The 26,006-nt window shown below is 40.0% G+C and overlaps 1 protein-coding gene across 1 annotated transcript in view; it reads right to left on the reverse strand.

The window, feature by feature from the left end:
- Positions 1 to 1,853: 1,853 nt before the first annotated feature.
- Positions 1,854 to 26,006, reverse strand: part of LOC149089293 (aldose reductase-related protein 2) — a 32,315-nt gene continuing 8,162 nt past the window's right edge. Inside the window, exons 3-10 of the mRNA XM_089237641.1 lie at positions 23,222 to 23,338; positions 20,711 to 20,797; positions 20,499 to 20,615; positions 14,839 to 14,969; positions 12,250 to 12,328; positions 8,153 to 8,236; positions 5,714 to 5,808; positions 1,854 to 2,057 (exon numbers count right to left, since the gene is read on the reverse strand). Coding sequence (XP_089093767.1) covers positions 2,015 to 2,057; positions 5,714 to 5,808; positions 8,153 to 8,236; positions 12,250 to 12,328; positions 14,839 to 14,969; positions 20,499 to 20,615; positions 20,711 to 20,797; positions 23,222 to 23,338 — 753 coding nt within the window. The 3' untranslated portion in view covers positions 1,854 to 2,014. The remainder of the gene's footprint in view (positions 2,058 to 5,713; positions 5,809 to 8,152; positions 8,237 to 12,249; positions 12,329 to 14,838; positions 14,970 to 20,498; positions 20,616 to 20,710; positions 20,798 to 23,221; positions 23,339 to 26,006) is intronic.

Below are 26,006 nucleotides of genomic sequence, written 5' to 3' on the forward strand. Positions count from 1 at the left end.
AGGTGGTTGATGACGTAAGCAACCTTCAAATCCCCCCCCCCCCCCCCGCTGTCATCTAAAGTCAGCAAATCCGAAACCCTCCCCCCCTCGATGCTGACGTAATACTTGAATGACCCCCTTATTCACAGAAAATAATTGAAAATAATTATACTTGGATTATAATACATGTAAAAGAAAAATTATGGTAAAATAATGTTAGTACAAAACCCACAAAGGAAAACGGTCCTCCTTGGCATTTTGTAACTGTGGCCAAAGTGAAACAATATGCGAACTCCTCTTTGATCCATTCACGGAAAAGCTAAGGAAGACCGCAAACTTTTTAGCGGGTCTGACTAACGTTGTTTCACCACACGCATACAAACAACAACTGTTTTTCCAATCAAATTTGATAATTTAATTTATATTTATAGCTCAAAAAATATTTAATAATATCATATTGTTTTCTTCCACGCAAGGCATCAATCGAAAAACGGTTACCAACTTCGATCAAAGAATTATAACAGTTGACGCTTTTTGTTGATAGGTGGCAGTAAATTCCCCCCACTTCGTATATAAAGTAGCATGCTATTCCGTGAAAAGTTAGAGGGCACATTTCATGTTGGAATTGAATTTCTCCTTTATCCGCGAGCATCTCGGTGCTCATCGTGCCCCTTCCCCAGACAGACATTTAGTGGGGGTCTCCTCTATATTGAATTCAGTGTAAAAAATAATAATGTGATTTGTCCCGGGTCCCCGTGCCCTGTCAGCCCTACCCTTGTGGGGAGGGGGGGGGGTCATGGTGCTCAATTAAACCATTAAGGATAGATGCTTGATTTCGTAATCAGGAAATATTCACCACGAGTCTCCCCAGTCTGCCAGCCCCACCTCCTTGTGTGGGCCATCGCGGGGACCTCAGTTAGACTTGGGCTTCCACGATAAGATCTGGGCCCTGGGAATATGACGTTGTGGAGACGGCAATAGGTGACAGGGACACACTTTTTTTTTTTTGAATAAATGTTCAAAAAATTTGTTGAGTTCCGTAGGACAGCCTTATATTCAACAAGGGTCCCGCAGAACGGCCTTATGCTGAACCAAGGGTTCACCGAGAAACTTTGCGTTGGAAACCCCTGACCTAGAGAGAGTGTGTGAGACCAAAATAAGGACTAGCGAGTAAGACCACAGGTCCGTGAGCGATCAAAATAGTGACCTAGAGCGTGTGTAAGCATGTGAGTGACGATTTCGGGGGTGTCAATTTCTCGTATTTCTCTCGAGGAAATACACTGAAGTGCCAAAAGTCATGGGATACCGCTTAATATTGCTGCACTTCGCCGGGTAAAAGGAGGGTCCAAACGATATTAAGAGGTATCCCATGACTTCAGTGCCCAAAATCATGGGATACATCTTAATATCGTGCTGGGCCTCCTTTTACCCGGCGAAGGGTAGCAATATTTAAGATATATATTAGAAGTCATCACCAACTTGGTGTTTTTGTTATAATTATGGACATTTACGGTATAAATTATGGTTAGCTACGGCAACCTCTGTCGATCAAAGGAATCGGAACACCGTTTAAGCATCAACATCTTAGGTGATTGATATCAGTATTTGGCAGTAACTTATTGATGCTTTTCCACCAAAACACTTTTTGCCCGCCCTCAGTAGACCAATGGGGCCCGTATTTTTATTCATTTCATGAAATTCGCTTATATTCAGTGGAGGGAAGGCATAAAATGGTTTGCACAAACAAAACCCATTGAATTAATAAATTTCATTAATTAATTAAATTTGAATTAAATAATCAATTCCAGAATTAATGAAAGAAATAATTTCACTCTTATTGATGCGAAGAAATTCGAAAGCAAGATGGATCTCAGTTATTTTGACGTCAGAAATCACTTTTATTGATATGAAAGCTACACACATGATTATACATAGCGCACATACCCTTTATAAGCCATGTAAAGAGTTGCACGAAATAACGAAGTAAACACGTAAAACTCCACCGTCCGTTTCGTTCCAATCGACAATTGCAGGCTCAAAATGGTTCGTTGAATGGATATTCCGGATGTTCCAGCATCCTGTAACATGAAAGGAACTCATTGAATTATGAATCAACCTATTTATATTCATTAGTTCTGATGAATAACTGCTGTCGGAATGGATTGATTTCCCTGTATATTGCGCACACAATCCTTGACTGCTGATTTCAAAGACAGATGGCAGAACATATTGACTCATATATAGCAGTGTTTCTTAACCTTTTTCAGCTCATGGACCCCCACAGATCACATTTTTTTCTCGTGCCCCCCCCCCCCACCCTCATTCAAGAGAGAGTTCCTGGAGTCAAATTATATGGTAAAAAATGGTCTGTGAAAAATACGGGACGATCCAACGAGCCTGCACGATAACTCGACCCTCCCAACACATCAATCGTTGCTCTGGCGTCCCTCCATACTTAGCTGGAAATGACAGCTTACGTATGAAAATCATAGTACCAAATCCCATATAGTGCAGTCCCCTCCCTCCATTATAGACATGAAGACCCGCGTCATGCCCACACAGACCCAAGGGTTAAGATACCCCTGGTTCTATAGACGGATCTGATGGATTCTAAAAGTAGTAATATTTTTCAACCATGTTTCATTTTTAAAGCTTTTCTCTTCACAGCTCTCTACTTCACAGCTCCTTCACCACCTGTCGTGAATCACCTTACTTCTGATTTTCTCCCGTGGCTCCCTTAGAACATCCCAGGACCGCAAGGGGGCCATATGGCCCCAGGTTGAGAACCACTGATATATAGTACGAGACAAACATGCACCATCTACCATCTTCATCAAAGCATTCCGGAACGTTTTCCTTAGGGATTTGAGAACCAGATGATCTTATTTATGAGGACATGTCCTCATTTTTTATGTCATTCCGAACATTTTCATATGTTTCCGAAATTTCCTCCTTTTCATGGAAATAATTTTTCGGATATTATGCTGAGGTGAACTAGGAAAGAAAAGTCATCGCGTTTCAGGCCGGGACTCGAACCCAGGCCCCTCTTGCATACCGGGCAAGCATGCTACCATCAACATCACTGGAGACATGACCCTGCCTTCCTGATTTCACGCATTATGGCGTGAGGCGCTGAAGTAGAGGCAGTAGTCTCTCAACTTCAGGAAATGGCCTCCGGGTGGGACGGTTTACAGAGAGATAGATGGCTTTTTCTCAGCTCGAGATATCAAGGAAACACAGTATGCAAGGGGGGCCTGGGTTCGAGTCCCGGTGGAGACGTGATGACTTTTCTTTCCGAGTTCACCTGAGCATAATATCCGGAAAATAACTGTTTCCTTGATATATCGAGCTGAGAAAAAGCCTTTTCCCTCCTTTTGTCCTCATTTTTAGAGTTCCTGAATCATTTTCCTTCCTTCCTTCTTTTCCAGGAAAATGGATTTTTTCTATCGCACCGTGAAACAAAAATATGTTCATCATTCCTTTTTTTACTCATAATTTATACTTTTAGGGGGGGGGGGGGGAAGCTGTACTTGCCCTGCAGGGAAAACGACTTCCCGCCCCGTAAGAAGAGAATACCGTATATATTAATACGCGTCTTTCTTTGATTTGGTTGGAAAACGATCGTCAGAGGCGCCATCTGTCGTAAAAATTTGTTTTGCGTCGTTTCCGAGAGCGTGCGTGTGTTTGTTTTCATTTCTAAGTTTCTATATATCCGGTAACCCTTGGTGGCTAAGATTTCATAAGTAAGGTTGCACCAAATTTTTCGCCAGCTGATTATCTTTAGAGTTTTTACTCGTTCAAGATTTTTTGTTGGCGACACAATCAGGGCCGTCATTTCAACTTTTTTCGGGGGGGGGGGGAAAGCCTATGTACTCAATGTATGTATATATATATTTGTGTATATATATATATATATATATATATATATATATATATATATATATACCATTTTTAGTATATTTTCAAGAGCCGGGGGGGGGGGGCGTTCATTATCACCTACGTCCCAGGTCTGATTATCGTGTTCGTCATCGTTGAAATTTATTAATCAATACGACGAGCTTAAACCAACACCGATGGCCTCACAAAAGAGTGGCTGACAGGGCTCTAGCCCTGGGGCAGTTCTCATCATTTTTGCTTTCCACGCTATAAATTAACTACAGAAGGGGCCCGTGAAAAGTCTGAGTGGGGGCCTGAAAGATCCTACCCTAGGGGTCCCACTCCAGGATGTGGGGGGGGGGGCATGCCAACGCCATCTATAGCTGTAGTTATAGGAGTGGTTGCTGAAACCCTGTGTTCGTCATCGTGCATCCTTTGGTTGCAAATTTTTCAATTTTTTATGGATGAACACTTCTCCAATCAAACCGCTTCAGTTTTGACAGAATTCGGCATAATACCTGCTACTTCCCCAACTCTGGCCATATCACTATATTTCAACTTTACTGCCTAAATTCTATTGCAATTTACTGCCATCAATGAGATGGGTTGGAAAGGCGCTGTATATCGGTGGTTAGTGGCCTCAAATTCGCTAGGAAAAATACCACGGATTCGAACTCAGGACTGATAGCTACCTTCTCGGTGGTAGACGAGCATCTCACCACCACACCACTCGGGTGCCGGCATGATACCTGGAACAGAAATTATAGTTCCTTGACCAAAATCGTTGCCGCTATCGTGGTTTTGAACAGCCGTGGCCGCAACTAGATGCTTGACCAGCCGAAGTAAGCAAGCATTTTGGCATCCCCTTGTAATATTGGAGAGGTTAAAGATGAAATTTGGGCCCCAGACCCGCCTGCTTCTTCTTCCTAGTTGTGATCTTGTGATCCTGCGAACAGCGATCGCACCAGGAAATTTGGTTGGAGTTGGGTTGCCGGAATAGGAACACACAAAATCCAAATGTGCAGGGTCAGCATGGACGGAGATACGGGGTGGGGGGGGGGACCAGCATCAAAGCAGGAGTCGTCCGATGTAATGTATATGTGTGTATATGAATTGACATCACATGAAATCACCATGGTCCCCCAGCAATAATGACCGTGCCTCCGCAGACTTTCAGGTCTATCTCCGCCCATGTGGGTGAGCGAATCCCGTGGCCCAATACTTTCTTCCATTAGTTAAAGAATTCTTCCTCACCATGCTCTAACACAGTGGTTTTCTCAACCTTTGGAAGCCCGCGGGGGGGGGGGGGGGGGGGGGAGGGGGTGAGGCCTTGTCATACACATACGACTAATAGGGAATAAGTTGGGGAAAATGAGACAGTGTATCATTCACAGCCCGGTTTGACTGATCGACCCGGCGCTTGAGAAACACTGCTCTAGCATGAAGAAAAAGAATTGCCGAATTTCTGTTTTGTTTGTCGCCCATCTTGATTTTCCTGATGTTTGGCGACCGAAAAAATTCTAGATTACTTTAGAAGCAAAAAATCTCCGCGAAATTGGAAATCGCCAAATTTAGCGCAATCTCGCTAACGGAATCTTAGCTTCCCCTTGGTCAAAGGCCGAAAAAAAAAATTCTGTTTTGATTGGTAAACTATCAAGATTTTTAAGTATACTGGCGCCGTCTGTTATGAACTGAGATAAATGAATCTTTACCAATGCGACACGCGCGAGCTTGCGTTCTCATTTTGGAGTTTCCGAATTGTGACAACCCTAGTTCCCTTCCTTTGGCTGCAATTTATGGCCCTGAAGGAAAAACCACACACACACACACACACACACACACACGATAAGCAACTTACCCTGGGATAAAATCAAAGTTGCAAATACGATTTTTGACTGCTCCCATCGATTTCAAAACATCCATATCTTCATCGGACAGAGCAAAATTGTAAATCTATAACAAAGGGATGAAAGTAGAATAATTTTAAAATTGTAAAATATAGGTTTTTGGAACATAAACTAACGTGCGGTCATTAATCACCCTACTTAATAATATAATGTATTATACAGCAGTGTTTACCCCCTAATCTGTGGTCCGAGGAACCCTGAGGGCCGGTCTGTGAGTATTCTGCAAAGGGTCCACGCGATCATTTCCATTTACTGCCACTGAAAGAATGACGCATTTTGTGCTGTGAAATTGTAATTTTTTTCTATGAACGTGGTTATGCAATCGTGACGCCAGCAACATGGTTATTGGGTAAATACAAAACGCTCGTTATATCTGAAAGAGATTTCATGCTCGATGTACCATGTGCAGCTATGTAGGCTCGAGTGTTGACAGTGCACAATGCTATCATGTAAGTGGTAACAGTGTGTGTAGTGACAATATCAAGCAAGCATGGTGCAGTTACGCACGCCCGACACCTGCAAAATGCGATGTTATGAGAGCGCGACACTGGCAACTTAGTTATGCAAGTGTGAAACCCGCAATGCAGAAAATCAAGCGTGGTGCAATTGTGCGAGTCTGATACCGACAACGTAGTTATTCAAGCGTGATATCGGCAATGCAGTTATGCAAGTGTGTCACATGCAATGTGGGTATGCAAGCGTGAAGCCAGAAATTTAGTTATGCAAGCGTGAAACCAGAAATTTTGTTACGCAAGCGTGAAACCGGCAATGTAGTTATGCAAGCTTGATATTGGCAATGCAGTTATGCAAGTGTGTCACATGCAATGCAGGTATGCAAGCGTGAAACCAGAAATTGTTACGCAAGCGTGAAACCAGAAATTTAGTTATGCAAGCGTGAAACCGGCAATGTAGTTATGCAAGCGTGATATTGGCAATGCAGGTATGCAAGCGTGAAACCAGAAATTTAGTTATGCAAGCGTGAAACCTGCAATGTAGTTATGCAAGCGTGGTGCGGTTATGCAAATGTGTCGCCAGCAATATAGTTATGCAAGCGAGATACCTGCAATGCATTTGTGCAAGCGTGTTGTGGTTCAAGTGTGACAAAGTTGAATGTGGTATAACAAAGAGTGACACCGGCAATGTAATATAACAAGCGTTATGTAGTAATGGAAATGCGACACAGTTCAATCTGGCTATCCAAAAGTGACATCGAAATGTAATTACGCAAACATGACACCAGAAACGCATCGATTGCCGCACTTTTCCAAATGTGAAGATGAATTCAGGAAAGAAAGAAAATTCAATTACCCTTGTGAGGAATCAAACCTATGTCCTCTCACTTACCGAATGAGCGCTACAAGGGCAACGAACCTCAATCTCTCTTTAGAGCTTGTGTGCACTGAAAAGGATCGTACATGGACGGTCAGACCTAACTCAGGCCATGGCTCACAATTGCTGACACTGGTACCAGATGGCAACTTTACCAAGGATGATGTCACTCTCTGCTAATCCACGCGAGCGATGAATAGAGTTTCCATGACTAGAGTTTATCGAATAAGTCTCGGCGAAACGCAATTCTTTAGAAAAGGTCCACTTTGTAGGCGTCGAACGTTTTGTACATCATGACATTGGTGACACAATGATACTTAATTACTTACCCTGTTCCAGATAACGCCTCAGCGATCATATGTATAGATAATATACAAATTACCCTTTGATTGGCGTTTACGTTACAAATTACGTTTCCCGATCACGCTTTCATTACCTGAATGTGATTCAGTTTTTATAACCGCCCTATTTTCCCTCAAAGTTTTCAACCATCCTGGCTTGGATAACAAGAAGTATTTAGTTCTTGGATTCCAAGCATTACCCGCATCGCTTACAAGCGATTGGCAAGAAATTTGGATGATCTTTGTTTGACGAATTGTCGATAAATATGATAGCCTTGTTCTAACGGAATGCCATGTTAGAAAAGTAAGAAAAGAAACAAATGAAAGCAAAAACAGCTTATTACTATACTGTCCCTCTCTCTTACCTGTAAGTATTACAGGTAACAGAGAGCAGGTATGAAGTATATTTTTCTTTTCACCCTCACCCCCTACCTGTTCTATTTCTCTTATGTACATGTATATAGTAGAACCTATTTAACCTCAAGAGTAGGAGCTTTTTACCTCCTCATCACGGAGGAAAAAAGAACTATTTTTTTAATAGGGTTGCAACAAAGTTTCATGCTGATGAGGCGACAGGAAAGAAAACAGATAGACTTGTTTGAATTTATTGCATCGGCGTTTGGACGCAATATTACGTCCTTGGTCGTAAAGTGGTTAAATACTTTTGATACAGAGAACCAAAAATTGAGTAAAGAAAGAACGGACGCCAATATTACTCACGTCGATATTTTGCTTTATTCGGTCCGGATTCGAACTCTTCGGTATCACGATGATGTCCCGCTGAACCAAATAGCGAAGAAGAATCTAGAAAGACGATGACGTGTTGAAGAATCGTGTACAATTTAGCATATACGGGGTGAATTTCACCTAATCTTCCAAACGATAAAGGGTTGATAGACGAGCCCGTGTGGCACATAAAACACCATACCAAATTTTGTCCTATCTCCAACCGTTTTCGAGTTACGGTAATGGATTATGGAAGGGAAATGCGTCAAGTCTTGAAAAACCCTAATTTGTGAAGTTTCTGAAACACCTGACACGCAAACTAAGTGCATATCTGGAAAAAACTGACAAAGTCCCATTAAAGATGACATTACTTCCACCAGAGATTCCTGTAGATTTGTTATTGAGCTACAAACACTGATAGATTGGCGAAGTGCGAAATCAAATTGTCGCCCAAATCTGTAATCGCCAATCTATGCTAGTCGGTCGAATTCACCAAAAAACTTGTTCATTTCTCTAGCTTTCGAAAGAACTTACAAGAAAGTATATCATATACTATCGATATTACAGTAGAAAATTCGCCTTTTGTTTGCTATACATCATAGTTTCCCAAACTTCTTGTTCCATCGCCCCCAACTCAAGTGAACCCATAGGATCCCATGTTGAATCCATAGCTTCTATCGCCCCCCCCCCATACCATTGCATCGCCCACCAGGGGGTAATATTGCCTGCTTTGGGAAACACTGCTTTACATCATGGGTTTCTAACTGGTGTTCCGTGAAACGCTGGGGTTGCATGACAGCTTTTTAGGGATTCCGCATGATCAAACGCCACGGAACCTTTAAAAATCCCGGAACACAGAGAGCTTTCAAAGAAAAGTTTCTTGTTACTAATACTCGGAAAGCTGTTTTTATTTTGAGTTTTAACGAGATAGTGTCTCAAAAAATTAGCAGATTCAAAGAATCAGAGAAAGAAGCGTTGTTCGTTAGTTTACGGTTTTTTTTCCAACTTTGCCTTGTTTTTGAATTTAAATATCTCTGCGAATATTACGCTTAGAGACATGGATTTTTTTCTCTTTTTTTTTGGCCTCTGGAGGACAGGGTGACAAGTTTCTAATCGAATTTTTAAGGACAGGGTGCTTACAGAGTCGTATAAAAAGTAGCTTTTGTTTATTTGGATAACTATACAACACAACCCTTGAAACATGCATGATGTATCTGAGTTCCACACGTTATTTGGACACTTTTCTAATCGGAAGTATGCCTCTAGAACAGCGGTTCTCAACCGGTGCTCCACGGGGCCCTTGGGGCTCCTCGTGTACTCTCCAGGGGCTCCGCGGCCGCTCGAGGAAAATAAAAAAAAACAGTAAAATAAAAAAATAATAATTATAAATATTTTTAAGTAGTAAAAATAAATCAATAACTTTGATGAATAATTAAAAAATTAGCCTACGGGGCTCCGCCATAGAATTTCTTTCCTTAAAAGTGCTCCGCGAGTCAAAAAGGTTGAGAACCGCTGCTCTAGAATAAACAGTTTACCAGTAAAATGCGGTAAAGCGGAATTGAGTGATCATTCTGAATATATTTATTATATGTAAGAAACATCACTGAACTGCTGTCACCTATCAAATAAAAAATACAACTGTTGTGATTCTTCGATTGGGATGGCCAGTTTTTGATTAATGCGCTGCATAGCAAAAGTCAATGCAGTTTGTGATACTCATAAATGTTTTTTAAAGAATAATATCAGTTGAACTGTCGAGTTTGCTTAAAAATTTTAACTGTTGATGTTTGTGAGCGGTAAATGAACATTAATAAGTTGTGCAGAACTTTCCACAATCTTATTACCCACAGGTTACTATGTCATATACAAACAGCAACTGTTAAAATTTTAAAGCGAATTCGACAATTAAACTGATATTATTGTCCAAAAAATATATATCAATATGATGCTATATTGACTTTTTCTACGCGGTGCATTAATCAAAAACCAATTTCAATCGAAAAATCACAAAAGTTGTGTATTTTATTTGATAGGTGACAGCAGAAGTTCCAGTTAAATAATGTTTTATATGCAATTTTACAGGCCTATAATGTAGGCCACTCACTAATTTTCAATATTTTCCAGAAGGCACATTTTTACTGATAAAATGTTATTTTTACACGTTTATAGGTTTTGGATAAAAGTAATGAAGAAAGGAAGGCACAATTTTTTCATGATGAATAAGTTTGCAAAGTGTGGATGTTTAGAGTCTGAAAGTGACTGAGAACGCTTCCCTGTGTATAGAGTTTTTTGCTGAGAAGAGAAAAATTCCCTGTAGTGTATAAGGTAGCATTTTATTTCGTCATATCGCGCAGATATCGAGATATCAAAATTCTGTGCGCAGAGAAACAACAGGTCTGTGCTGGTGAAATAAAAGAGAATGCGCCCACTATCTGGAAAAAAATTTAATGGACATTTTTTAATGCAGGAATAAAGTTTTCTCTTTCCACCATGACAATCACGGTGCTCACAACCCCCCCCCCCCTTCCACACAACCTAGAGCCAGGCTCCCTGTACTGATGAACACCCTATGATTCACAATGATTAGCATCATGATCACTTCTGTTGAAGAATATATCAGAGTTCTTGTCCGGGAGATTTTTCTCCTGTGTGGTGATGGTTATAATCAAACCTCTTCATTCTTTTTTTGGAAATTTTTTTTATTCACTAGAAGTGAAGATTCTTTAATTGAAGAATTTACGTGTACTTTAGGGACATCCAGGGACATCTAAACACGTGAATCCCATCCGGGCACAGCACGGGGACCCATGGCCTCCACATCCTGTAGTAGGAACCCTAGGCTGGGATCTTTAGCGGGTGCCCAGGTCAGGCTGTTAACGGGCTCACCTATTATGCATTTGTAGCGGTAAAAAAAAATAATGAGAGAGAATCATCTCGGACCACCGGGCTGGAGCCCTGTTAGACTTACCCCCCTCCCCTCCCCATTTTGACGGTCATGCGAGGACCTGATTGTATAGGGGCTTCTATGATAAGGCACAATTATTTATGAAAATAAATATGATTTATCAGAGGTGGTGCCTAAGCCCTCTTTCATTTTGCCCTTTTGAGACGGCAGTAGGGACATTATTATTATTATATTAGATAAATATTCAAATAATGTTTGTTTGAGTTACGTAGTTGTTTACGCCTTATCATAAAGAGTTCCGTGGAACAGCCTTATAACTATGAAAGGTTCCGTGCGAAACTTTACGTTGGAAACCCCTGCCATGCATAATTGAAATCGTTGTATGAGATCGGGTATTTGCTGAATTGGCGGTTATTCTGGTGACAGTTCGATTTTGCACTTCGTCAAACTATCAGGGATTGTAGCTCACCGACAAGTGGATATTTGGATATGCTGGTGGAAATACAGTAATCTTTAACCACTTCGCGTTCAAGCTTGCCAAGAAATTTGGATTACCTCTGTTTTAACGAAACTGCGATAAATCTGGTAACCTTGTCCTAACCTAACCACACGTTAGAAAAGGAAGGGGGAAAGAAAAGAAATGGTATAATAGATAAGGTAGATAAGAAAGGTTTTTTTAGAGTCCTCTTTTCACCCAAACCCTACGTATTCTCTTTCGTTCTTACGCGTATATAGTAGAAAGATACATTATAAAGACACAGCAACTTTCGTAGATAATAGCGTTTCTATGAAGCTTCGCGATAGTGAAGAGCTAGGAAGGAAAATATAGAGAACTTGTTTGAATTTATTCTGCTGGTTTTTGGATAATATTACGCCCTTGTGATCGTAAAGAGGTTAATAGGTTTTTTTTTTCTGATCATTCCAAATATGTGCTTAGTTTGAGAGTGTTAGGTCTTTCAAAAATTTCACGAATTTGGGTTTTTCAGACTTGACGCATTTTCTTTCTTTTCACCATAACGTGGAAACGATTAGAGGTAGAATAGAGTTGCTACAGCGTTTTATGCTTCTCATGGGCTCGTCTATCACCCGCTTGCGTTTGGCAGATTAGGTGAAATTCAATCAGTACTCCTCCAAATGAATACTCCTTTTAATTGACTAGCACTTGAAATGCATAATCAAGCTGTACCTGCGCTGGTGTCTTGCTGTACTTCTCGGCAAGGGATTTTATCTTCGGATCCCCCAGCAAATCAGGTATTTTTACGTCCCTAGAAACACAACAGATTAAAGAAAAATCCAGGTTAGTTAACAATAAAATTTTCATGCTATAGAAATTTTCAAATACAGTCGAATTCCGTTTTAACGAATACCATTATAGCGAAAATCTCATTTTAACGAGTACCATAATAACGAAAAAATCTCATTTTAACGAATACCATAATAACGAAAAAATCTCATTTTAACGAATAAGTTTACGTAGGAATAATGCAAAAACCTGGAATTTCTTTATAACGAAGTGATTTCTCTGGTCTCTTGGAGTTCTTTGTAACGGGATTTGACTGCATAATTTTTTTTTTCATTTTTAACATGGTGAACAACTTCCTCAAAATTTTACAAGTTCATACATAAATAATTATAATTAAAGCTGCGATTTCACAATGCTGTGAAATAAGAACCACTTTCTTTCTTTGAAACCGCGCACAACTCCGGCCGATCGCCATGGGAAATTTAACCCCTTCACGTCAAGCTTTAGGCAACAAATTTAGATCATCTATACTTGACGAAAGGGCGATAAGTCTGGTAACCTAGTCCGAATCTAACTGCAAGTTAGAAAAAGGAAGAAGGGAAAAGTAGAGAATAGAAGAAAAAATAAATAGAAAAAGAGGGAAAACTGGTATATAATAGGTAAGTAGAGAGTATACAGTAGATTTCTCTTTTCACCCTGATCCTACGTGTTCTATTTCACTCTTACATGTAGAAAGACGCATTATACGTGGAGGTATCCCTAACCGAAGTATAGAAAAAATGGGGAGGGAAAAAACAACTTCAGTTCACAATGTTAAAGTAAAGCTCCGCGATGACGAGGAGAGAGGAAGGAAAACGCAGATAACTGAATTGAATTTATTCACTAGCGTTTGATCCTAAAGAGGGTTAATAGGAACCACTGGACAGAATGCCGAGAATTCGCGTGAATGCTACTGAAGCAAAGGGGAAAAAATATATTTAGAATTTCATTGATAGGTGGCACTGTATTCGCGAAACACTGGAAGCTTGTTCTCAGAATGAAAACAATAGCAGTAAGGGCAAAAATGACAATTTATTCACCATCGTAAAACTTCATAATTCATGGAAACAGCATAAAAACGGTATTCATCATTTTTGAGGTACCTCCACAGCAATACCACTCAATCTTTGTGGGACAAGCAGAACACGGTGAACAACATGTTGAGCATTTCTTGCGTAAAGTTGTGGTCTTTGTTTCGTGGCTTTCGTGCTTTTCCCTATAAATTACGAAGTTTCGCGATATCACCTAAATTTTGCACTGACTCTAACTGACCACTATTTCCATTCTGCGAGTGAATTTCCCGTATTTTACGAATACGTTACTCCCCCCATCGGTAAATTTCTGAGCATATTTTTTTTCCCCTCCTTCATCAAACAAAATTCCATTGCATCAGGAGTATTGATGCAAATTTTCAAATCGGAATGGACGCCTGTTTTACAGCGTTTTGAAACCGCAACTTCAATTATAATCAATTTCATATAACAATTATACAACATAACAATTCCAATATACAGGGTGACAAAAATATAAGTCTATCGCATTTTCTGACTAGCGAAAGTTTAGTGATCACGTAAGGCTAATTTTTCCTGTTTTCATCACATCTGCTGAATGGCCACCATATCCCCCTGATCTCAATGGATTACAGCATATGGTCTATTTTGGAGAACAAGGCTTATGCTAAGAACCACCAAAGTTTGGCATCGCCCTGAAGAAAGCTCTGAGTCGGGAATGGAACAAACTTTCTAACTAAGAGGTGCGGTGTGCAGCTCAAAATTTGCCGTAATATTAAAGAACATATTTTCATGTATAACTTGTGATCTTGCTTAACTTTCTGCGCGTTTTATTTTTCGTGACAAAAAATGTCAAGTAACAGTCGTTGTATCAGAAGGGCAAACGTAATTGTGAAATCACTTGGTATTTCCCGTTCACTTGCTTCAAGGGCAATTAAGCTATTTAAGGAGCGAGGTCATGAAGGTGACTGTCGAGGTCGAGGAAGTAGAAAAGCACTCTCAACACAACCAGGAACCAACAGCTCATCGGAAAAAGGGTCATTCGAAATGCAAGAGTCTCAATAACAAATATCACCAGTGAAACTAGCAATATAACCGAGAATCCACTGTGTCGGATAAATACATGAGAATGTGTGTTTCATGTTTTTTATGTACGAACACACTATTTTTCTCACGAGAACTGGTTGGCTTCGGTCTTAATGCTGAGGTTTTCGATGAACATGGACGAATCTTGAAAATCGCAAGGAAGCACCGTAGACAAGCTCCACCTCAGTGGACACTGAACAAACACACACACGAAACATTTGTTTTCTGAGGTGGACACTTGAACATTGACGGAGCGGGGTGTGTCCGGTCCTTCAATGTTCAAGTGTCCATCTCAGTAAACAAATTTTGTGTGTGTGCGTTACGAACGGTCAATTTTCTTGAATTTTAATTACTGTTTACAGTTAATTTTTGTCACCATGTATGATGGGCTATTTACATTTTGAAACGTTCCTTGAAGTAATCGGGCAACCCAGGGGTTCCCAGAGGGGAATAGGCAGTCACGGATATTCCATTCTTCTTGCAGAAATCGTGCAGTTCGTACTGAGGTAACAAAACGTGACACTCGACCTATAAACAAATAGAAACAAATCAATACTTCGAGGACATTTGAAAACGATAATGAATGATATGAATCTAATTTGTATGGCTACTCAATGCACCAGAAATGAGCTAAATTGCACACAAGTGAGATTCATTTTTGGCAACGGTATATTTTTGAAAAATACACGTTCGTGATTTTGCACATACAGCCAAACTTGGTTACAACGACATTGAAGGTTCCGTTACAATTTGTCGTTATAACCAAGGCGTTGTTACAACCGAATGTGACATTTTTCACACCTTTGGCGAATTTTTTTTGGCGAAAAATATAATAGGATGCAATCAAATAAAATCCAATCATGAAGTTATTACTTTGTCAGTGTGACCATATTTAATCAAAATACGTAAAATTGGGATCATTAAAATTCGAGACTTAACAGATTCTGTCTTACCATGGTGTCAGCTATCGGAGAAACTGCCTAGTATTGTAATTATAACCATTGGCAATAAATACAGTGCCACAGTAAGGGCGGTAATCACCGACTTGGTTTAAGCTGTAGTCACAATTTTTTGGTAAGAGATCGACACGGATTGGTTAAATTCAGGTTTTTAACCAATCTACTGTATGTTGATCTCTTATCCAAAAATTGTGACCTCAGTTTAAACCATGTCGGTGAATAAGGCCCTAAGGCCCCTTTCACACGGAGCGGATGCGGATGCGGACGCGGGTCCGCATACCCTTTCAAACGAGCACTGAAGATGCGGGCGATTCGTCCGCATCTTTAGTTCGAAATTCGTGAATAAAAACTGTTTTTTCGCAATTTTTGTAATTATTTTTCTCCTTCACCCCTGATTCAGTGCCCATAGGCAGCCTAGAGGCATTCTTTGGTGGTTTTTATCATTGAGCCTAAAGATGCCTCCATTCCGATCCTCACAAGTAGTCGATGGGAGAAAATATCTTGAAATATTTTCAAAAAATTTTGAAAAAAAATCTGTCTTTTCGGAAAAATATGAAAGAAAATTCCAAAAACACATCCAATGTTCGAAAAATCCAATCCAAAAACATCCAAAGCATTCGATGTTCCAAAAAAAAAAAAAAAAAAAATTCAGCAAATATCAAAGAATTTGCAAGTATAAAAAAAGGGAGGGGTTGGGACTTTCAAAATGTCTGTGCTTAGAAATATTCACATCACAATTCTGTCTTCAGGCCGGGATTACACTATAAAAGTTTTGTAAAAGCTCTTTGATAAAACGTGAAAAATTCAACCATTAAGATCACCGGTTGCATTTGCTTGAATGCAACCGATGCGCCTATTGGTTGAATTTTTCAACTTTTATAAAAGATCTTTTACAAAACCTTATAGTATAATCCCGGCCTCAAGTATGGATTACACTATAAAAATTTCATAATAATTCTTTTAAAAAAGCAACTAATATATTTATCGGTTGCACTTGCAATTTATTAGTTGCTTTTTTCAAGTTTTATAAAATAACTTTCATAAACCTTTTAGAGTGAAATCCTATCCTTAGATTAGTCTCACTTCTGAAATATAAAATTTCATTTTTTTAAGTTTATAGACTAAATATTGAGTAAAATAAACTTGTAGGTATTCGGGGGGAACCACCAAAAATATTCAAGTGCAAGGGTCTTCAAACGTCTTAATCCGGCCCTGAGTGAACACCGTACGTGGGTAACGTTGTTTAATAAAAGTTGTTGTTTTTAAAATTTAAAAAAATTAACAGATTAAAAATTTAAAAAAATTAACAGATTAAAAATTTAAAAAAATCAACAGATTAAAAATTAAAAAAAATAACAAATATTTAAAATAATATTTCAGATATTTATATTTTTAAATAATTTTAAAAATTTAAAAAGAAAAAAAATTAAAATTTTTAAATTAAATTTAAAAGTTATTAAAGTATTTAGTCAATTAAATATTCGTAATGAACGGCTTATAATTTTGGTCCCGTCAGTGGCCGTTGTTGGCAGGTTTTATTGTATAAAATTGTGAAATATGGACAAAAGGCAGTTGAAGTTGCTATATCTCAATCTCAGAAGGAAACGAAGGGATACACGTATGTAGGTACATTATATTAATGAGCAGGGACCATCATATGGTGTTTTTAAGGGTATTTATGGCAAATAATTAAAAAAATTCCGTGAAAAATCACCTTCAAAAAGTAGCCAAAGATGCGGACGAATTCGCTCCGCATCCGCATCGTCTGAATAGCTCCGAATAAACCTATTGTCAAAACTTCTATGTGCGGATGCGGAGCCCGCACTTAGGTTTTGACACATGCGGACGACGTCCGGACCCGCATGAACATTTCCTAGGTGCGGAGATTTTTCGGCTCGTCTGAAAGGCGCAGTATATTCCAATTGTTAAAACTTCTTCATCGCTTCATCAAACTTCTTCTTCGCATCCGCATCCGCTCCGTGTGAAAGGGCCCTAAGGGCCCTTTCACACGGAGCGGATGCGGGTCCGGAAGAAGTTTTAACAATTGGAATATACTGCGCCTTTCACACGAGCCGAAAAATCTCCGCACCTAGGAAATGTTCATGCGGGTCCGGACGTCGTCCGCATGTGTCAAAACCTAAGTGCGGGCTCCGCATCCGCACATAGAAGTTTTGACAATAGGTTTTTCGGAGCTATTCAGACGATGCGGATGCGGAGCGAATTCGTCCGCATCTTTGGCTACTTTTTGAAGGTGATTTTTCACGGAATTTTTTTAATTATTTGCCATAAATACCCTTAAAAACACCATATGATGGTCCCTGCTCATTAATATAATGTACCTACATACGTGTATCCCTTCGTTTCCTTCTGAGATTGAGATATAGCAACTTCAACTGCCTTTTGTCCATATTTCACAATTTTATACAATAAAACCTGCCAACAACGGCCACTGACGGGACCAAAATTATAAGCCGTTCTGTTCATTACGAATATTTAATTGACTACATACTTTAATAACTTTCAAATTTAATTTAAAAATGATAATTTTTTTCTTTTTAAATTTTTAAAATATAAACATCTGAAATATTATTTTAAATATTTGTTATTTTTTTAAATTTTTAATCTTAATTTTTTTAAACTTTAAAAAAAATACTTTTATTAAACAACGTTATCCACGTACGGTGTTCACTCAGGGCCGGATCAAGACGTTTGAAGACCCTAGCGCTTGAATAGTTTTGGTGGTTCCCCCCGAATACCTACAAGTATATTTTACTCAATATTTAGTCTATAAACTTAAAAAAATGAAATTTTATATTTCAGAAGTGACTAATCTAGGGATAGGATTTCACTCTAAAAGGTTTATGAAAGTTATTTTATAAAACTTGAAAAAGCAACTAATAAATTGCAAGTGCAACCGATAAATATATTAGTTGCTTTTTTAAAAGAATTATTATAAAATTTTTATAGAGTAATCCATACTTGAGGCCGGGATTACACTATAAGGTTTTGTAAAAGATCTTTTATAAAAGCTGAAAAATTCAACCAATAGGCGCATCGGTTGCATTCAAGCAAATGCAACCGGTGATCTTAATGGTTGAATTTTTCACGTTTTATCAAAGAGCTTTTACAAAACTTTTATAGTGTAATCCCGGCCTAAGACAGAATTGTGATGTGAATATTTCTAAGCATAGACATTTTGAAAGTCCCAACCCCTCCCTTTTTTTATACTTGCAAATTCTTTGATATGGATTTTTCGAACATTGGATGTGTTTTTGGAATTTTCTTTCATATTTTTCCGAAAAGACAGATTTTTTTTCAAAATTTTTTGAAAATATTTTAAGATATTTTCTCCCATTGACTACTTGTGAGGATCGGAATGGAGGCATCTTTAGGCTCAATGATAAAAACCACCAAAGAATGCCCCTAGGCTGCCTATGGGCACTGAATCAGGGGTGAAGGAGAAAAATAATTACAAAAATTGCGAAAAAACAGTTTTTATGCACGAATTTCGAACTAAAGATGCGGGCGATTCGTCCGCATCTTCAGTGCTCGTTTGAAAGGGTATGCGGACCCGCGTCCGCTCCGTGTGAAAGGGGCCTAAGTAATACTGCTAAAATGTGTTTCTCGGGAAGAAAATGGAAACGGCAAATGCGAGATAAATATTAAAAGTTAAATTAACATAGGAAAATTACCTTCTCATCCCCGATTCTAGTGAAGATTAGGAACAAAGGCAACCTTCGTTGGAGAAATTGGGAAAAACAGGACATTTTTTTATCTATATATACAGGGTGTCCTGTAAGTGCTAATGCGGCCTTTATCTGATCAACCGTCCATTGTAGAGGTATGATTTCAATTTGAAAAATACTCTCAAAAGGCGTTCAATACTTACCCTGTACCAGTTTTGTCAGTGAAAATGTAGTGTGTAACGAAATAAGAATCTGCATATGGTATCCCCCCCTGTGCTCTAACTTCCAATAAAAAGTTTTTTGGTATCAGGAGAGACGAGGCAGTAACTTTTTAATTGGAATTTAGAGCACGGGGGATAGTACAAAAATTTAGATTTTTTTTATTTTGTTACACACTGCATTTTCACTGTCAAAACTGGTCCAGGGCAATTACTGAACGCCTTTTGAGCATTTTTTAAACTGGAATCATACCTCTACGACGGACGGTTGATGAGATAAAGCTAGCCATGCCAGCACTTACAGGACACCTTGTATATAATATCATGTCCTGGCTGACTGATTCATCACCACCGAGCCAAAACCACTGGAGCTACAAATATGAAATTTGATCAGTAGTTTTATTTAATGACGTAAAACTCAAAAAAAGAGCTTTTTAAAATCGACCCTTAAGGGGGTCATAAGGGAGTTATAAAGTTATATGGAACGAAGTTCGACTTCTAAGGCCATAATGGGGGATTCCAAGGTTATATGGGGGCACAATCATCGCTGAGCACAAAACCACTGAAGCTATAAATATTGGTCACTCAAAAAATCGTCGACGAATAAGGCAAGTACCAGGAAATACGAAAAAAATCCCTAATGCATTTCGACACGCTATGGGTGTCGTCTTCAGAGGGTAAGAGTATCACACTGACCGAGTTTCGAATTGAGTAGCAAATCTTCAATCTCGGTGGAACGAAAAACTATACGTCCGTTCAAGTCAAAGCCTGGGTGCAAGTTTTTGCAACAACCTGATTGGCTGCTTGCGAAATGTAGCTATCCGATTGGTCTATTCGAATTTTCTCGAATTCCCGCTCGTAGTGAATTTAAGCCATGGCGATGCGATTGGTGGTGTAGATTTACTGAATAAATGAATGAACGCGAGAACTTTGCGCCACTGGACTTTCATTCACTTTGTGAAAAACACTCGCTCCCGGAAATTTGAATCTGTGGCCCTCTTGCAAGCAGTGAGAGCGGCGATGTTCGATTTCTCCACATTCTTGATTTTTAACACAGCAAACATGTTAATTTAATCTAGTTTTTATGGATCTCCGTGTTTGTCCTATGTAGCCAAGCGGACATGGAATATAATAAATGCCCCAATGTTTATGGAGGCCATGATGGTCATTGTTAGAAAACCGTTTAAACTATACCTGAAGGTTGGCTGGCTTTATCCTGGCGCTGTCTAAGATGCTCTGGATTTGTTTACTGTTGAAGTTTGACAATCCAATCGATCTGGTCAAGCCTTTGTCGACCATCGCCTCCATCCCCTTCATTGGTAAATATAAAAGCATCACAAAACCATTCTTCAAATTTCATTGATTTCAATGTTACTTTATTTGAAGGTGGGGGGGAAAGAACTTACATGCCATGTGCTTCGCAGATCCATGTCCGGACCTCTAACATAGACACCATTTTCTAACGGGAAAATGTCATTATCATCCTCTTTTTTCTGGGGGGAAAGAAAAGGTTATTTGATTACAAATGAAATTGTAATTAAATTATAATTAGCAGAGATCACTGACCCCCCTTTATATAAAAATGCCATGTATATATTTTTTTTAATAAAGTAGCCTTTCTTCCGATTTTCAGTAAATGCAAACTAAGGGATGCAGGGAAAATTGCTCCATTGACAAAAATGAAGTTTACGAAACATCTAGGCTTGTCAATGGCCATCTTTTTCCTTTTTTTTCGGTCATTTTCTCACATTTCGGGGGCACCACTCCCAAGTCCCCCCCCCCCCACGCTACGGCCTTAATAATAATAATTCTTTATAACAATGTCCCGTGAAGGATTATTTTAAAAAAAGAAATGGCCACCATAATGTGACAGGTCTGTCTCAATATAATCATGCACCGCCGGGCTGAGTAAACTTACTGAGACCCCCTATTAGAAGCCATTGCTCGTAATTGCTATCGAGGTCTGATACAGTGTTTCTTGACCTTTTCCCACCCGTGCACTCTATTTTCCTCTGGTGGCCCCCGAATCCCTCAACAAGGAGCGAAACCCTTTCTTCTTACCAGATTGATATTTTTGGAAAAAAATAGTGTACGGAACGTTATGAACATAGTCACTGGAAATTTTAGCAAGAATCCAGCGAGCTTTTCCCTTGCGAGGGTTCTGGGGCAGGGCCAACTGAACATTTCTTCACTTCTATATTTTTATCAAAGCTCTCTGTGGTCCCCTTGACTACTTTTCATGGCTCTCCCCCTTTCACTTAATTTCATCCGTGGCCCCCTTTTAAGACCCAGGAGTCCCAAGTCCACAAGTGTGCCGTATGGTTCCAGATTGAGAACCACTTTTGTGCTGGAGAAATAAACTTCATTAAAAATACGGGGGAAAAAAAGAGCATTTTTCCAACAAAAAAAAATTGGGACCACAAAAATAACATCCCGTAAAATACGAGCTGCGTGGTCATCTTACTCTTGCACTAACAGTCCCCCCCCCCCACCCTTCCCAAGGAGCTGGCCGGTTGAGCTCAAGTGTCAAGAAGTCAAGGTTTCTTCTTAACCCTTTTCTTAATCCCATGGACCCTGTTGCACCATATTTTCTTTTCGTAGCCCTTCGGCTTATTCAAAGCCTACCACCCTCATGCAGGAGCAAAACCCAATTTTTATTTATTGAAATGAAATTAGTCAAAAACTAAATTTGCAAGGAGCGAAAATTTCATAAATTAGGTTACTTTCTATGTACTCTAAAGAAAAACAAGTAACCAGAACTCATCATGTAGGCTTCCTATGGATTTAAGGGCCCAGGCCTGATAACCCCCCTGGATCCAGGTGCGAATCCGCTGGGGACAATGAGTGGCGCTCATCCCTATAAAGAGCCGAATGATATGGGAACTGTCTCGTAAAATCCAACGACAATCCAATGAGCCTGGATCATATCACCCTGGATCAGCGCCTATCATGTCGCTTTAGCACATGGGGGCCACTTGTGCACAGCCAGGCCCTCCCTCAAGTACAGAAAGGAGCCTCTGAAAATGAGATCTGATTAAAAATTTCAATGGTAAGAATGCAAATTGGGTCGGAGGACATTTCTAGCGAGGTAGGGGACGTTAGAAAAGTCACTTCGTTCCAAGGCCAACGATGCTCTTAAGACGACCCTGCTTTGAGCTAGAGTTCAGTAGGCTTCCTTCTTGGGGGAGGGACGTCTACGCAAGGCCGTCTCAACATCATTGGTCCCCGGGAAAAATTATGTTTTGCGGCCGTTCTGGGGCCCTATACTTAGCTGGCAGAAACAACTCACATATGTGTTACTCACGGAGATCATGGTACTAGATCTCATCATGAAGGCCTTCAATGGGTTTTAGGCCCCTTTCCTCCTTTTTCAGGTCATTCCCGGATAAGCCTATGCATTAAGATTGTCCAGGGTCTATGGGCTCCAGGGCCGTATCAAGAAATCTTTTGACCATGTTATTCTAAACATATCAATTACTTTCTATCATTTCTTTGGGCAGCGGAGCCCCTGGTCTCCCATATTATCCATCCCCATATACTCCATCCGAGCGTTAGTGGGCTCGGAAAGTATATATATATATACATATATATATAGAGTCACATTCTTTCCCACTATATTTCACTTTAGAGCTACAATTCTTCACATGAATTTTTTTTTTTTTTTCACAGCTCTCTGTGACTATTAACGGCCTCCTATTAACTACCTGTTGTGGCACCCCTTTCACTTGATTTTAACCTGTGCCCCCTCAAAAAATAAGGACCGCAAGGGAGTCATGTGGCCCCAGGTTGATAGCCTAGTATATTAAGTTATGTGTTGAGGTCATCGCTATGCAGGCACTCATAACGATGGCCTTATAATAAAGTCTTTTCACATGAAGTCACGCGCTACCGATGTAATAAAATAGTTATCGACCTACCTCAGCATAGAATGGACAATGGACGAGATACAGGTCGACGTAGTCCAGCCGCAACGCTGACAGTGACTTCCGTAAGTAAAGTTCGACATGCTTCTCTGACATTCCTGTAGGTGGTAGCTACGAGACGTGTGAAAAATACACAATTAGTACATCCTCGTGCGTTCAACATGGTTATCATGATCGATCTCTAATACAATTAAAAACAATTTTAAATTACATTAGTCTGGGGGGGGGGTCTTCAGTCTTTCTCAGACATTGCGGGGGGGGGGGAAGTAAATAAATAAGTGGCCACTTGGGCAGGGGAGTTGCCAGAAATTTCGTTCGGGGGGGACCACTTTCATTTCGGGGGGGGGGGGGGGGCAAAGTGACAGAACAATGGATTTGGCCATCTTTTTCCCTTTCTTCGGTCATTTTCTCACATTTCGGGGGGAGGGGGGGGGGCAGACCCCCCAAGTCCCCTCCCCTCGCTACGCCCTTGCACTTGGGAGTCAAGCACCGGGATCACCCGTGCAGGCCCCGATGCGGTCGTCCTGTCCATTCAAAGTTTGAGAATATGTCGAGGTCGTATCGGGCCCCAAGGCTTCTAATCATTCGCTTTATTAGACCCGACTTCGTATTTCCCCTCTCGAGAGTTCAAATTATTCTACAAATATTCTACCTAATAGAGGGGAAAAAATTCAAATTAGCTCATAACGGCAATTTTTCTAGCGATTGCGAATTCTCGTTAGAACGAACTTTTACCGATATCCCATAACGTAATACATTACAGGAGAGAGTGGGAAATCTCGATTCTGTGCATCAATGTAGTACGCAAATATAAGGTAGGCTGCATCGCTTGTAGTATCGCACCAGTGTGGAATGCGCCTAATATTGAGTGAGATCACATAGACGGCCAGGATACGAATGGTTCTACTAACTACAGATTAAAGCCAGGGCGTGATGGTTTTTGAAAAGTTATTGAGTTGGAATTTGCAAAAGTCTCCTAGATACAGGGTCTTTATAATTAAAGTTCCACTTTGAAATGGCCAAAAAAGTAGAACTACTGGACAAAATGTTATCAAACTTGGTAATAGTTTACAGGAGGTCATGGGATTCGATTTTCCGCAAAAAGAAAAAGTTCAAAAACTCACCACCAGCAGGGAATGGCGCTGTATGCAATATTGTTAAACGAAATAAGAGCTGAAGACATCCACCTGAGGACGGGGTTCCACCTCACATTGGTACAGGTGTCGAACAGTTACTTTAGCACCATTTCACGGATGACCGGATTATAAGCCGACGCTTCCCCATTTCTTGGCCACCCCGGTCACCAGACCTCAACCCCTGTGACTTCTGGTTATGGGGTTACCTCAAACCCACTGTTTATGGCGATGATAAACAATTTGGCCGAATTGAAAATGCTGTACACCGACATGTCCGTAGCATTCCTCCTGATATGCTAAGAGCTACTGTTCAGAACGCAGTAATGCCATTTAACTTGCTTTCAGGAAATGGTGGAAGCCACATTGAACATGCTTCGTAATACGTTTTAGAAACGATTAAAAACATTTCAAACCGATGTGTCTTCATGTCTTACTTCGTTTAACAATGTTGCATACAGCCGCTGTGGTGGTCGAGTGGTCATAATGACGGACTCGCATCGCGGGGACCCGGGTTCCAGCCCCACCGTCACCACAGTGGTGGTCGGCTGAAGTTGGTTTTCTGTGGTTCCCAACTTCAAGGCGCAAATGCGAGCCGATTTCCCCGTTAAAAAGTCTCGCCACAGAGAGCGACAGTCCTACAAACAGTACAAATATTCAGTCATTATACTTCACTTATGAGATATAGATGGCAGCACTAAAAAATCATACACAACACTAGATACGCACTCAGACTGTTAGGTACGCATACTTACACTTCCGGCACAACTCACTAGGTAGTAAATTGCCCATGGCAATAGACCTGAGTTGTGCTCGGCTTGAGAAAAAAAAATATTGCATACAGCACCATTCCCCGCTGGTGGTGAGTTTTTGACCTTTTTTTTTTGGGAAAATTGAATCCCATGACCTCCTGTAAACCATTACCAAGTTTGATAACATTTTGTCTAGCAATTTTCCTTTTATGGCCATTTCAAAGTAGAACTTTAATTATGACGACCTTGTAGTAGTATCTAGGAACAGTGGCGTCGGAGCCGGGGGTGCTGTGGGTGCTCAAGCACCCACGATAATTTGTGGCATGCATCCGAGCACCCCCAGAATTGATTCAGAAATTAAAATTTCCGATATAAAACTAAAGACGAGCACCCACAGTTTCGAAACACTTCCGACGCCCCTGTCTAGGAAGCTTTTCGAATGTATTCTTCGCTCTAGTCATTTTTAACGGTTTTATAATGAGTCTTTTTTCAAGTTAAGACCTGAAATACAGAAATGTGTGCCTAATTCAAATAGTCCAAGTAAAGATATTGACTGAAATTATGAATTAAGTAATAAGAAATATTTTCTTTTTAAAGGACATTTGACATAAGCACTAACCAATCAAAAAATAAAAAGTTTTTAATGGGGTCAGTTCAGGCGCGAAGAGGCTTTCTCATGAAAGGATTCGAAACAATGCGTCTAGAATGCGCTTGGCTTCGGGACATTGTTGAAGTGGAACCTTTTTTTTTTTCTTTCGAACAGTCGATGTAACGAATTGCATTGTTGTTGCTCGACAAATGAGCGTTGAAAGTAATTTTTCATTCAGAGACGATTTGGTCACGTTACAGTGCTGGTACTCGAAACAGGAGCGGAGCTTATTCGTTCAACGAGCA

This window comes from Pholcus phalangioides, unplaced genomic scaffold, assembly GCF_987345545.1.
Source record: "Pholcus phalangioides strain wild (caught in Gottingen) unplaced genomic scaffold, Ppha-v1.0 ptg000002l_1, whole genome shotgun sequence".
In the NCBI taxonomy this organism is placed as follows: domain Eukaryota; kingdom Metazoa; phylum Arthropoda; class Arachnida; order Araneae; family Pholcidae; genus Pholcus; species Pholcus phalangioides.